This window comes from Vidua chalybeata, chromosome 18 (assembly GCF_026979565.1).
Source record: "Vidua chalybeata isolate OUT-0048 chromosome 18, bVidCha1 merged haplotype, whole genome shotgun sequence".
In the NCBI taxonomy this organism is placed as follows: Eukaryota; Metazoa; Chordata; class Aves; order Passeriformes; family Viduidae; genus Vidua; species Vidua chalybeata.
In genome coordinates, this window is record NC_071547.1 from 7,184,820 (window position 1) to 7,199,225 (window position 14,406).

Here is a 14,406-nt window from a genome sequence, read left to right on the forward strand (position 1 = left end):
GAAGTATGGTGGGGAAAAATGTGAAAAAAAGCCCAGATGTGAGGAGCACTTGGGAGCTGGAGCTGTGGAAGGATAAAGCACTGGAATGCACAGAGTTCATGAGCCTTGGGATGAGAGCAGTGCCACACCTGCAAACTGTCCTTGGGGTGGCAGGAGCCTGTTATTGATCCCATCACATCGATCTCTGTCAGCCACACCAAGCCATTAATGTGCACATGAATGCAGGTGTGCATCAACCACAGGGACTGTGGGTCATGGACATTTGAGTACCTGCAGGGGAACTGGAGTTTTACAGGCTTTTTGGCACAAGGTGTCATGTTGGCACTTGGTTTGGAGAAGCAAAGCAAGTTGGGTCCAACAGCACTCTGTGTGTGTATGAGTTCATATGCATGAGAACACAAGAGAGACACAGAGGGAGACAAAGAGCTAACTCAGACCCTATGATGGGCAGTGAGGGCTTGCTGGGGGAGTTCAAAATACCAGGAGAGAGGGCAAATGATTGAATATTTTCCTTTCTTTCTTTCACTCAATCTCATGGATTGTTCAATCTGACTCATAAAGTTTGAACTTCTTGGACTGATGGTGCTTACCACATAAAACCTATTTCAAGGACATGAGTAGATTTTAAATAATAAATAAGCCTGGGGTGATGCTCTGTGGCTAAAAAAGGGAAACATTTGCCTGCATTGTATTTAAAAAAATCTGAAAATAAAAAAATAGGCAGCCTTCCTAGATCTTCACAAAAACTCCACTAAGAGCATTACTGGTAAGATTTGGACTATTTTTAGCTTTACCCAAGCTAACTTGCTGATTTTCCTTCCCACCTCAGCACCTTAGCCACAAACATGGAGAAAGGATTGCTTCTTACCTGTTCATTCGTTGTGCGCCCTCGGGCCACTAGAACAATATGGAAGCCAGTGAGACCAATGACTGGGATAAAGAATAACCCAGCCACACACATGACAGCCATTCTGTATCCAGGAGTTAAAGAAACTGGGATGAGTGAGGGAAAAAAGAGTCTGTGAAAGACAGGGACAGGAAAAGGAGAAAAAAAAAATAGGGGAGTGTCACAGTGTCATAGAATGGTTTGAGTTGGAAGGGACCTTAAAGATCACCTAGTTCTAACTCCCCTGTTGTTGTCAGGACACATTTCACTATCCCAGGCTGCTCCAAGCCCTGTCCAACCTGGCCTTGGACACTTCCAGGGATCCAGGGGCAGCCACAGCTTCTCTGGGCACCCTGTGCCAGGGCCTCATAGTGAAGAATGGCATGCTACTATCTCATCTAAACCTGCCCTCTTTCAGTTTGAAGCTGTTCCCCCACATCCTTTCACTCCAGCCCCTTGTCCAAAGTCCCTCTCCAGCTCCCCTGGAGCCCCTTTAGGCACTGGAAAGGGCTCTAAGGTCTCCCTACAGCCTTCTCTTCTCCAGGCTGAACAACATCAACTCTCCCAGCCTGTCTCCAGAGCAGAGGGACTCGAGCTCTCTGAGCATCTCCATGGCCTCCTCTGGGCTTGCTCCAGCAGCTCCACATCCTTCTGATGTTAGTACAGCACTCCAGGTGGGGTCTCATGAATGCAGAGTAGAATGTTCCTCACCTTTAGCAAGGTCTAACTAAATTTCATTTCAAAGTCCACCTGCTCCTAGTCTGGGTCCTCACCCTTGAGATGGTTAAAAAGTAATGTGAACTCAGTGACTCCGGCTCTACCTTTCTACCTTGGAAAGAATATTCTGCACTGACCTATCAAGAGCAGTATCATCCCTCAGAGCCAGCAGTTCATGTGTTACACCAGCATGCAGGGGGCTACTTCCAGAGCACACTCTGCTCCAAAGCACAGCAAGAGAGTTTTAAACACAGCAAACAGCAATTGAGAGCTACACCTAGCTGTAAGTAAAATTCAGGGAGGCAGCTCATCCTTCTGCTGGGTTGTCATGACAAAGATTGAGAAAGACAAAGGGTCAGCTACAGTTTCTGGAGCAATCCATGCTCACACAGGTGCAACGAGAACAGAGGAAAACCTGCCCTGAGCATTTGCAGGAGGAGAGCAGTGGGGGATCAGGAGAGGCTCCACCAGCTCCCGGAGGACAAATATTCAGATTCATTCTTTCCTCAGTCAGCTTGAGTCTGGAAAGACCAAAAGGAAGGATACGTAATGGTAGTGTGAGCTGCTCCCAGCTTTTCCATATGGTTTAGTACGAAGATGAGCCCAAAGGTGAACACTCCGACCATGTGCGTACTTAAGGACAGCAAGAAGAGAAAAAAATAGCGGTAGTTCCTCCGTCCTATGCAATTGTTGACCCATGGGCAGTGATGGTCAAAATCCTTGTAAAGAAAGGGAGAGATAGGGAAAAATATCCAAACAGTGAAAGAAAATACATTGCCTTAGAGATGAATCTGAACCACTGTCATGTAAAATTACATCAGACGAGTTCTGCAGCTTTACAAAATGCTTGACTGTCTTTTATAAGACATTTTAGGACCAAGTTGTTTCTCTATCCATGAATGGAGAGGTACTTGAGTGTTTACAGGGTTTGAAGAGAGGATATATCAAACATAAAGGACAGGCTATTTATCTGCTTGCTGCAGAAGCCCTAATTTTTTATCATCCTTAGCATGAGTCAATTGCAATGAAGTTATTATAACCTAGAATGGTTTGAAGATGCAATAGTGCTGCAGAATGCCCTGTCCCACATTTCAGTATTTATACATCACTGAATGAGTCCACTTTGAACAATGGACATCACAAAAGCATCTTTTTACCAAGCAGGTCACAAAGAAAAAGAACAGCTGGATCAGACAGAGGCAAAGTTATGCATCCAAACCTAACAATTTGTCTCAGTCACAAGTCCAAAGTCCCTCACAAAGTCAGATCCCTTTTAACAGGAGATTTAATAACGAGGGCAAGCCACAGACACCCTCCAAGTGCCTTTGCACAGTTTTGTAAGCATGTAAATCCACTGTCTCCAGTGGGATTATTCCTGACGTGAAGACAAGATCAGGTGCAAGAAATAAACCCTTCTTACCTCTGTGTTCTTCAGAGCAGATATTACACATTCATTGCACTGACCAATGAACTGTTTATTCTTCACCTTGTGGCAATGCTATTTTTATGCACTGCTCAGTGATGACACAGAGGTTTTGTATTTCTAAGTTTTGCACAACGCATTTACCAAAAATTTACAAAATACAAAAAAATGGATTAGAGCTTTCTCAAAGCACATTAGAAAATGACAGGGGCAACTTAAATATTAAGATCATTTCAGGCTATATCTGAAATGCTGACATAACATCTGTCTGCTATGCAAATCTGGCTGTATGCAGCCCAAAATACCTATGGATTATGAAACTATGTAAGTACTCACTGCAAACACTTCAATTAAGAAAACAAAAATCTGACTACTTTTGTCACAGATTCATTTTTGTGTCCCTCTGGTAACAGCATGCTTTAAGTTTTAATTTGTTTTATTTCTGCAAGTGTTGTCTGCTTTGCTGTTTATTCATTTTTATCAAATTGGTACAGAAGTTTTATATTTGGGAAAATAATTTTTATTGTACATTCTAGACTGACAGTGAAAACATGTGAACTACAGCCCTGAGTGGATCCTACATGGAAAGCCAGCAGAGTCACTCCTGTTTACTGTCTCAAAGCTCTTCTAGAATAGGACAGGTGAGTGGAAAATAAGCATCACAAGAATCAATAAAACATGTTTAAAGCCATGATTTATTGATTCAGAAGTCATTAATACTTTTTGCCTACATTCCTCCACAGCAGTAATAATTTAATTACAAGCAGAGCTCTTTACTTGTGCACCAGAATAGTAGGGAACATTCTACTGACTTGACTATCAATAGAACTTGTGGAGAGCTAGCCAGAGTCACCTTGCTTTCTGCTATTTTATGGAGGTTCCTTTTGGATTCCCTCCCATTTTCATTTCTGCTGCAGAACTGACTCCCATGGAGGCCTTACATCAGCATGAAACTTCAAGTGTTTATACCACTGAGTTTTGAGCAATCTTTCTGAGAAAACTTCATTTCCTGAAAATGAATTTTTATGCTAAACCACCGAGGAAGGAGGAAGAAAGAAACTCCATGGGCCAACTGAGAATTTACCATCATCTTAACAATCCTCAAAACCTAGAATTAGTGAAAACATTTATGTTTTAAAACTAGTAACACACGACTCAGGTTCTCTACCAAAAATCTAGCTCTGTGCAACAATTCACAGCAGTCTAAACAAACAGTGTGTCACAACTTACAAATAGCTGTGGCTACTTTACCCAGGGACCTTAGCAGCTCCTCACTCTCAGGCTTCTAAAATCCCACATCCTTCTAAAGCCTTCCAAAACAGGACAGCCTCATCCTATTTATCAATGGTTACTAGGCACAGCACTGTTTCCAGATAATTATAACTTAGATATATGACTGACACAAGATATATCCAGGCAGCCTTTCTCTCACTTGTAACTGTGCTGCTCTCTTTGGGACTATTCCCTTGCTCATGGCAAAGAGGATTAGGACAAAGGTAGTGTATACAGCATTCCAGCTGACTCTGGTATTTTTTCCCCTTCTGATTAGTAATTGCTTTCATTTTAATGGCACAGCTGAGTATATTTTAGACATTTTAAGATTTCGTCTTTCTATTGAAAAAAAAAATAGACCTTGCAGCAGAAATGATCCTTTAGAAGTAGAATTTTTAGCTCAGCAATAAAAAGTCCCCTGGCAATACACTGCTGTGAATACAGTGCTCTGTACCTACATGTCTGGGAGATGCTTATAGCCCAAAAGCACATCTTACTGTTTAGGGGTTATTTTTTAAAAATCCTGTGTGACTCACCAAGACCCCAAGGGTAACAAGAGTCAAGAAAGTCCCCTAATTCAGAGCAATCAACATTAGAAACATGAATGAGTTCATACTGTGAGCTGGGGTGTTGAAAAACACATAGGTTCCTTCCATTGACTGGAGAACCATTTGCTGAACTCCGAGTTTTGTTCTCCTGAACTCACACACCATTGTGGCTTCTCTGCTTGTCCACTAATGTAGGCACCAGTTTGCTCCAAATTAAATGATGAACCTTAAGCTCACACATGACAAATTGAAATGGTTCACCCTGAATTTCTTGCTCTCTTGAACTCTGCACCAACTCTCCCATTCACCCCTTTTTTACATTCACAATCCCTTAGCTACTTCAAGGAAGATGCAGCCAGCATTATAGATGTTTATTTTAATCATCACTGGCGACAGGGCTGACAACGAGCATCGCTGCATTTGTAACACACATATAACTGAGGCTGTGCCTCGAATGGCGCAGCTCAGCGGGAGTCCAGCGAGGCCGCGGCTGAGAGCTCCCAAGAGCTGGAACTCTGGGGCAGCCCAGCGGGCTGTTCCCAGCGGCAGGGGCAAGGCCAGCCCCGGCACAGCCCGGGGCCCAGCGCAGCGGCGTTACCTCCACGCAGTTGTCGCAGACGCTGCAGTGGGAGCAGCGGGGCGGGCGGTAGAAGTGGCAGGTGGCGCACCACTTCATCCGTACTTGGATTCCTTTGATCTCCACGTTCTTGTACAGCGGCGCGCGGAAGTCGTCGTCTTTATCCTCATCTTCATCTGCTGCTCAACGCGAAACTGAGAGTTAGTGCAGCTGGCAGAGGGCAAGGAGAAAAGAGCTAAACCTGGGACACGGGGACACTGCACAGTGCCCTTACTGGGGACAATGCAGAGGACAGATGGTTCATCCCCTCTGCCCCGTTTAAGAAAAGAGCCCATTTAAAAATAAATGCACAACGAAAACCCCAGTCTATAAGAGACAAATATATACTGGGAAGAAAAAATATTATTCTAGATTCCTGTGATCTTTATTTGTTTCCTCCTGACAGAAAATCTAAGAAGTTCACATCTATTTAACACCTGGTTAAACATTATAGTGCAGCTGGCATTGGTTGACTGGCTCCAAATTAGGTGGAATTTGATAATGTTGTCCCAGAGGAGCATCAATTACTGTCATGCAGTTCTATATTAAATCTTCTCTAGATGTGTTATCATGATCCAATTTCCATTGACTTCAGAGGGAATTTCTCCCTTCACCTAGATGAGCTTGGAATCTGGCTCAGCTACAGTATTTATCTGCAAGAGTATTCTCTGGATTAACGTTTGTGCGTGGAAGCAGAGTGCTGTACTGGCACCATTCCCTATAATTTTCCTTCATAACTAGTCACTGGGACTCTTAGAGAGAGCCAGACTCTAAATCCCTTAGGCACTTCTATAAATACAGTCTGTAGGTTCTCCAATACCATTATAAACCTGCCCAAGCTACATAATACATGTGGGCAGATGAAAACAAGACACCGGAACAGTCAAACCATTTAAGCTCTTATAAAAAATTTGATTATGCTGACAAAAAGTCTGTACATTATATATACCTACGTGCATTTAAACATGTTCCTTTTGCAGAATTCAGAGAGTTTGTACAAAACAGATCCACATCAAAAATACTGAAACCCAATTGTAGTTGGTATAATTAGCCAGCAAAAAATATTGCCAGTCTCAGCCTAGACTGTAAATCAGATTTTTCAAGGCAGCCCCAATTTCAGTTACTTGATACTTCCTTTCCTACTCATTCATTCTGGTGTAGTACCAGAAATTCAGTCACACAGAGCCAATACTGATTCATACCAGAAAGATTCAGAGAGCCAACAAATTTAAAAAAAAAAAATTTAAAAATGAGTAACAGAGCTGGGAGTTTGATAAGCTCCTCTTCAACAAGCTGGGTTTCTGCAGCCCAACTTTTATCATTTCCCCCCACCGGCCAAGTTCTATCTGCCAGCCCTGTAAGGTCATATAATATAGCTAGAAATGTGCTTATTTCCAGTTTCCAGAGACCTGAGCAGAAGAATACATTGACAAAGGAATGTATCTTACTACGCAGATTCTCATACACTGATCCACTGACATGGAGCAGCCAAGTCTCCTATTTTTCTAACAGATTTTTGGTGGCTTCCTTACAGGAATTGTGTGATTTCATTAGAGTCTCAGCTTTTGTCCTGCTTATTTGTTGTTTTTTGAAGTAAATTCCTAACTATCAGAAATGTGCTAAGAAGCTTGAAAACCAAGAAGACTAAACCTAATTTCAACAGCAGAAAGCAAATAGAGTGATTGTGTATTCGTTTTAAGTCACTCCTACAATTCCTGAACTCCTTGCGCTGGCAGCTCTGTGGGCGGTGTGGGGTGGTGATAAGCTTTTTTTCACATGCACACTTGTGATCTGAAATAACATCTGCTCCTCTTTCCTCCCAGCACTGGTATTTATAGTCTTTTCCATCTTTTCCATTATCAGTTTTCTTCCTTCACACATCTAAACTCCTGCTCCATTACCTTCTCCTAGGACGATTGCCATGTCTTTTCTCTCCCCTTGCTCCCAGCATCTTCCTGACAAAGCACAGGCACAGAGATGCAAGGGCAAGGCCACAAATGAAGTGAGAGACAGTAGAGGAGTGAACTTTAGGAGCTCCTCCTCCTCCTGCTTTGCTCCTGACTCCCTTGTGTAAAGGGAGGTGGGATGGGAGGGAAGGTGATGAGAAAGCTTCTATTTGATCTCCCTGTGTGTTTCTTCCTTAAATGCAAAGTCCAAAATGAAGAACTTGTTTGCAAAAGGAAGTTAGAGAAGCCCAGAGGAAGGTATGAACTGACAATACACTCAGCACTGATCACACCCAGGGCCTGGTGATGTCCAGCTCTGCTCTGAGGGAACTGCCCTGCACAAACACACTGGATCCTCAGACTGATAATGTTTAATGTTTAATTAACCACTGCTATCTCTGCTGAGATAAAGAAACTAACAAGTCCAGGAAACTCCTTAAAACTCCACCTGCAAAAGTTCTTTTGAAAGTCACTAGCATTTGTAGCTTTAAGCACCTATACACTGTATCAGCTGATTTTACACAAGTGACTGGATCTTGCCTCTGCCTTAGATTGCCTTTACACACAATAATTTCCTTAATTGGAATGCTGCAACACTTAATCAGGGGTTCAGAAGCTTCAGCTGAGAGGAATGGCAGAGAGATGCTCATCATTAGACCACGCTACCTGGAGAAACCTGGCCTTGCTATTCAGGGAAGCCAGCAGGACTGGTACCTTGCTCTTGTCAGGTAGCAATTCAAAATAGACACTGAACTTGGTGAATAGAGGTGAAGAAGCACAGCTTGCAGACAGCACAGATCCATTGGTTTAGACAGCCTGCCTAGAGCAGTCTCTGCTGCAAACTGCGTGTGAATAATTATTGGAAGACAGATAAAATGAGGTGATAATTCTCTCATTAGGATGTGTTAAAAGAGATAGCTGCACTGTGGTTCCCATTACAAAAGCTGAGTGATCTCTATCCTATTTAATCAGCTGTGAATCAGTACTAATTTAAGCAGGAATATATTTCTAAATGTATACATTTTTAGACACTCTAAGGCAAGCCTTAATCATTATCTGTTCTAGCGTTCAATGCTTCTGCATTTCTTTTAAGGTATTCTGGAAGGACTGCTTTGATGAAACTTGCAGGAAGTTTAGCCTCTCCCCTCTGCCATGCTCTGCTACCTATTGTGAAGACAGTGACTTAAATCCAGTGTGCCAGCATAACACAGGGGATAGCAATCAAAATCACATCACTCAGGAGAGCTATCCAAGGAGAACCATTCTACACAGCCCTGTGCCCTCAAGTGCCAGTCTGAGCAAGTGCAAGGACACCCAGCAGCTCAGAAGGGAGCTGGAGGGTACCCAGCATTTTACTGCCATCCCACTCCTACTGACAGTCAAGTACAGTAAATAAATAAATAAAGTCTATAAGATTAATCAGCAAGTTGTGTGTTTGGATACCTAGCACCTCTTTTGGCTTGGATTTCAATGAGGTGTCCCCCCTCCCCCCATCCCTGCAACAGTCCCATTTCTGTTACCTCGTGGGAAAACTCCGGGGTCCATGAAAGTTGCCATGCTGAAGTTTGCCAGCACAAACAAGAAAACGAGTCCATTGTACACTGGGATGGCTGGGGAGATGGCTTTTGTCAACCAGGGGCACCTGTGGAGAAGAGAAGTTTTGGGTAAGGGCTCTTTCAGCTGTAACACATAGTTTCTTCCCACTCGCTGCCATCACACAGAGAAGTACTCTGGGCCACCCCAGCCATGCAGCAAGGCTGAATTTGCCATGTAACAGAAACTTCCACAGAGCCAGTTTCAGTGATCACTGCAACACCCTCTGTAAAGCTGCTTTGTTCCAGAGCACAGAAAGCCCTGATTGTTCACAGGGCTCACAGGGCTTTGCCACCCTATTGCCTTATCTGCAACCTGGCATTTTACTACTCTCTGTAGCAGCTTCATCCCATTGTTGCAATTCTTTTACTTTCTCTACTGCCTTGTTGCAGCTGGGGTTACTTTCAATTTTCCCTGGTGTAAAGCACAATAGGATTCAAACTATTGATCCACAAAGCAGGGGCAAAGAGAATCACATTTGCTTCTCACTAAGCTTCCATGATTTTCAACACTCAGAACCAACAATACAAAACCTCTCCTTTGGGGAAAGTTTTGTCAGACCAAGCATGGCCTTTGCAGGTGTCAGCAGAAAATGCAATATCAAAAAGAAAAGTAGATGGCATATGCCATGTGAACAATGTTCAGAAGCACCAGAAAGATTTGTTGCTTACCCAGTGAGTGCAACTGAGAGGAACTGAAGATAAAGAGTAAAGGAAAACGAGTAGGAGACTTTGGAAAGAGGATGGGCAAATGCCTGTTAATTAGAGGAAAATTGTTCAAACTGCAAAGAACACTTCCCACCAGCAGAGAAGGGCATGATGAGGCAGAAAAGAGCCTGCCTTACAGGCAGCTTCACCAAATAAAAAGCAGTGTGCATTCACTCAGCCATTCACAACCTCTGAACACCCCACCAAATGCATTTCTCCTGTCTGCAGGAGGAGGTTTGGTGTTACAGGGCCACTGAGGAGAAAAATCTGATCAATCTTATGATACTTGCAAATATAAATAAGGTAGAATGTGGGTCAAAGTATGTAATTGAAAAAAAGACCCCTCACTGAGTTGCTCCTTAGATTTCCACTTGTCTTGACAGCCAAGGACTCTTCCAAGGCTGCTGAGCAGGCAGACATTCAGCAATGCCTGCTGCCATTAGCATAAATCTCACACTGGCCCATGTATGCTGGGATTTTGCCTGCATTACATCTACAGTTGGATCTGATTGTCTGCCAGGCTGGAGCCTGTGCAAACAAGGAGAAAACAACAAGCAAGAAGCCCTCTTCCACGAATTTGCACTGGGTTTGTTACCAACAGGCTGTTTTGAACAGCTGAGAATGGTGTTATTGACCTTGAAGGGACACTGTCAAACTGCTCTTGTGATCAGTGTTAGGAAGTCACCAGTTTTGTTCTCCTGTTTCTTCGTGGGCAGGCAAAAAGAGACTGTTTTGCACTCCCCACCTCTTCACAGCCGGGCTTTTATCACTGCACTGCTGCAAAGTGCTTTTTAAAGGACCTTTCCTTGTGTGTGCTTCATTCAGCCTGGCCTGGGGTGAGGAAAAGATGGACAAGTCCTACCTAGGGTGAATGAACTGTAAAGCCATGAGCAAGACACATCTGTGGCCAAGGCCAAACCTCCAGGCTGACTAAGGCAGAAGGAAAAAAAATCAGCCAAAGGCAGCTTGACTCCATGAGGTACCTACCCTAAGAGCCTTATGTTTCCCAAAAGGTGGAATTTCAACAAGTAGTGAGGTCATACTGACTTGCTGCCTTGCTCAGTGTGCCTCAGAGCAGCTGCTGATGACTGCAAACCAAAGCAAGGCACAAGTTTCTCACCTGCCAGGAAAGGTGCTGCTGCAGTGACCTTGCCAAGCAAACTGCAGGCCTGCCACTAACAACACTTTCTGCCACATCCTTTGGAGGAAAGCAAAATAAGTCCTGAAGTAAGTGGTTATAAAATCAATTCTACTCAGGGAAGAGTTCTTCCCTCTAAATTATAATAAAATTAGATTCAGTAATGGGCATGACTGACTTAATTTCTTCCCATGAAGAAACTGCCTACACAGAGAAAGATTATGAAGTTACCCATTGCTTGTCAAGCATGGAGGAGAGATGTCCTTGGCAGTAAAGTCACGTAGGTTGGCAAATCAAGGGACAGGAAACCATTTCTTACAGATAACTAGTTACTCTGAACAAGATTATAATGAGAGAGACTGTCTCAGATGATTAATGTAAGCATTTTTTAACATTCTCATTTGTGATTTATTTTGTCATGTTCCCAACAAATATATCAAAATATTAGGAAGAATTTTAGCCATAAGATAAACTACACAGCTCATTTAATGGGTAAACAGTGTATCTGAAAAGACTTCACGGAAGTTGAAATAAAGAATAGAGTGAGTCACTGTACATACTAGCCACAAGGTCAGTTCACAATCCTTCCATTTCTTCTTCCCAGAATTGTTATGCAGCATCACAGATTACATAAAATTAGATGGGACAAAAGGGGCCTCATTTGTAAACTAGACTGGCCAATAAAAACAGATGTGGAGATCAAGTCCTGGCTCATAACTGTAAAAAGGTCTGAAAAAGAAAATTTCCAATAGGATTCATCAAAATGATGCAGCCTCCCTGCCCCTCTCCTCTAATGCACATATAATTTCTGGCAAAATAACAGAAATTCTAATCTGAGCCTAGCAGATTTTTTAATGACTAATCTACCATGTAAAAGCCTGGCTTCTGCCCCTCTGCCTCAAGAAGAAAGCTGCAGAAATGTTGGAGCAGGACATGTAGCAAGTTTCTTTTTACTTTGTGCATATTCTCTCTCCAGGAGATCTAGTTCCAGTAGCAATTATGCCTATTATATAGGAACAATTATAGCTTAACTTTTCCATTCCTTTTTGCTAACAGAAGTTGTTCCAAATCCAGACAAACAGCACACAGGATTTAAAGCTTTCTTTGGCTGGTGAACCCAAAATTTCAAGATGCTACAGTTTTGTGTCTTCAACTCATCTCACAGTGGAATTACATAGCAGGGAGAGTACCACAACTTTCATAGGGCTACATGAATTAAATAGAGCCAGGACCAGTGTATAATCCCCAAATGGAGCACCAGCAGATTTTTCTCTGAGAGAAAGTAATGGTACAATACATGTCCTATTGCAAGTTAATTTGGATCCCTCCCTTGAAGCAGAGGACCTGCAGGGTAATGTTGTAGGCACCAGCCAGACTGCATCAAGGACTGCTCCAAAGAGAAACTTCCCTTGGCTTTGTTTACTGGAGAGATTCAGAGCCAGCACACGCCACCATGGCACGCTGGGGATAATTACCAATCTCAAATTTTTCCAAACAAAGCACACAATTACACAGGCAGCATTTCCCTCATAATTATACTTCTCTGACACAGAGTGATTCTGTTCATAACTCAGTGGAGAGTAATTCAGGGCGACAGATGTAATCTCATTTATCCTATTTGCTCTTGAAACCCTATCCTAATAAAACGGAAAGTTAAAAAGATTAACAAATAGGATCACACAACTTGCTAGGTGTCAGATAGACTTAGCGTGATCAGCTGCCTTCCTCTGCTAAATTAAACAACAAATAATCCTTTCTGCTTTTTTGCCTGGTGCTTTGTAGCAAGACATGTTTGTGTCTTACAATTATAGTTCACCTATAATTAATTGAATAGGACATTTTTCTTGAATCCTGCTCTAAATTAAGATTTTGCATTTTTCATTAAAACATGGTTAGAGAAACAGTAGGGCACAGAGAATGGAGCCTGGGATTTCAAGAATTAGGTTCTAGTCTTGGCTCTGACATTGGCCCACAGGCCACCAAAAGTCACCCACTCCCCCTGGCCACCCCAGTTACCTATTCTGCAAATGAGACCAAACCCCTGTCAGACCAACTTCCCCACTGCAGGGCAGAGAGTTTGAAAGTCTTAAAGCATCTCTGTTAGGGCCAGGCTGGTGGCTGTGGTGTTTGTGCCCCTGGAGGCAGCTCTGGGCACCCACCAGCCTCCCCTGGATGGGGCAGGGGTGAGGCTTCTGTTGCTGGGCCATGGTGTGAGGATGGGTCTGTGATTTACCCAACAAACAAGGCCAGTGGTTCATTTTACAGCCTGCCTGCAGCACCACAAGCACATGTGAGCATGTCTGGAGGCCAGAGTCAAGGAGCAGGACATGGGGCAGAAGGCTACAACCCTGCCCTTTCCTGAAGCTGTTTGTGCAGTGCACAGAGATGTGGGAACCTCAAGAGATGGGCATCCAAGCTTTGGACATGTATCCACACCTAATAAGAAGACCCTCAAGGATTGTCTAATTGGCTGCTCAGCTGCACCTAATATTTGATCTGAGATTACCACACATCCTTCCCCTCAGCCTCAAACAGATGGCTGATGCACAACAAGACAATTTATTTCTCCACAAATCACAAGGCATGGGGTTACAACATGGAAAAGAAAGCATCTCTTAGCTCAAACATACTTCTGCCATTCCAGTGGTAAAAGAGGAATGTGGAATAGCTGATTCAGTGCATGCAAGTAGAAGCAGCTCAGCAAAATAGGGACTAATTAGATAAGAGGGGTCAACAAGCAAGCATAATTTGACTAAGAACAAGTAGTAATTTCACTGGAAACTTTCAAACAATGTCCAAAGACTGTAGAAGCCTGTCCCTGATTTCTTTCCAAGAGTTTCTAGCCAAACCCTGACTATTAAGAACATGTTTGCACTGTAAAATCCATATAAACAATTTCTAATAATCTGACCAAAGATGTAACAACTCTAATATCAATCCTAGGATGTGGAATCAACATCCTGGGCTGCCCAAAAGCTGCCCTGCCCTGTATGGCAAAACAGTCAGGATGGCTGAGAGGACACACCAGAGCAGGGACAGGTCCCCAGGGGTAAAAGTCCTCCTTAACCAGCACTGCACCAGCTGGAACATAAAGGAAAGGGCTATCAACTGACTGATTCTGAACACCCACGCTGTAGAAGGATTTGGAGTTGGATGTAAACAGTGTACTTCAAAGATCATTCCACCAGTTTGTATGTGGAACAGAGAAGGTGCAAGACACATCCTGAAGGCTGTGCATGGCCCAGTCTGCACCACAGAGCAGAGAAGGGCAGAGCTCTCTTAGTCTTTAGCAGTGTTAATCTAACACATTTCTCACATTTCCCAGTCTGGGTGAGATTTTTCTATTTATATGCTTTTTCCTACCCTGAAATTACAGAAAAGTACCTTTCTGGAATAGTAACAGAAGAAAAAAAAAATCACTTATTTTCCATTTTTTGTCACTATCAAAGACAGTGTGAAGATTATTGAACATCTAAAAATATTTTCCAAGGTGCTGAGACATCTGTAGGTTTAACAAGGCATCACTGGAAACAGTCAGGAGAGAATTTATGTGAGTGTCA

At 43.1% G+C, this 14,406-nt stretch overlaps 1 protein-coding gene across 1 annotated transcript in view; it reads right to left on the reverse strand.

Moving 5' to 3' along the window:
* ZDHHC8 (zinc finger DHHC-type palmitoyltransferase 8) overlaps positions 1–14,406 on the reverse strand; it is a 112,170-nt gene that overhangs the window by 17,648 nt on the left and 80,116 nt on the right. The window contains exons 2-5 of the mRNA XM_053959593.1: positions 8,929–9,050; positions 5,445–5,602; positions 2,150–2,322; positions 869–971 (exon numbers count right to left, since the gene is read on the reverse strand). Coding sequence (XP_053815568.1) covers positions 869–971; positions 2,150–2,322; positions 5,445–5,602; positions 8,929–9,050 — 556 coding nt within the window. The remainder of the gene's footprint in view (positions 1–868; positions 972–2,149; positions 2,323–5,444; positions 5,603–8,928; positions 9,051–14,406) is intronic.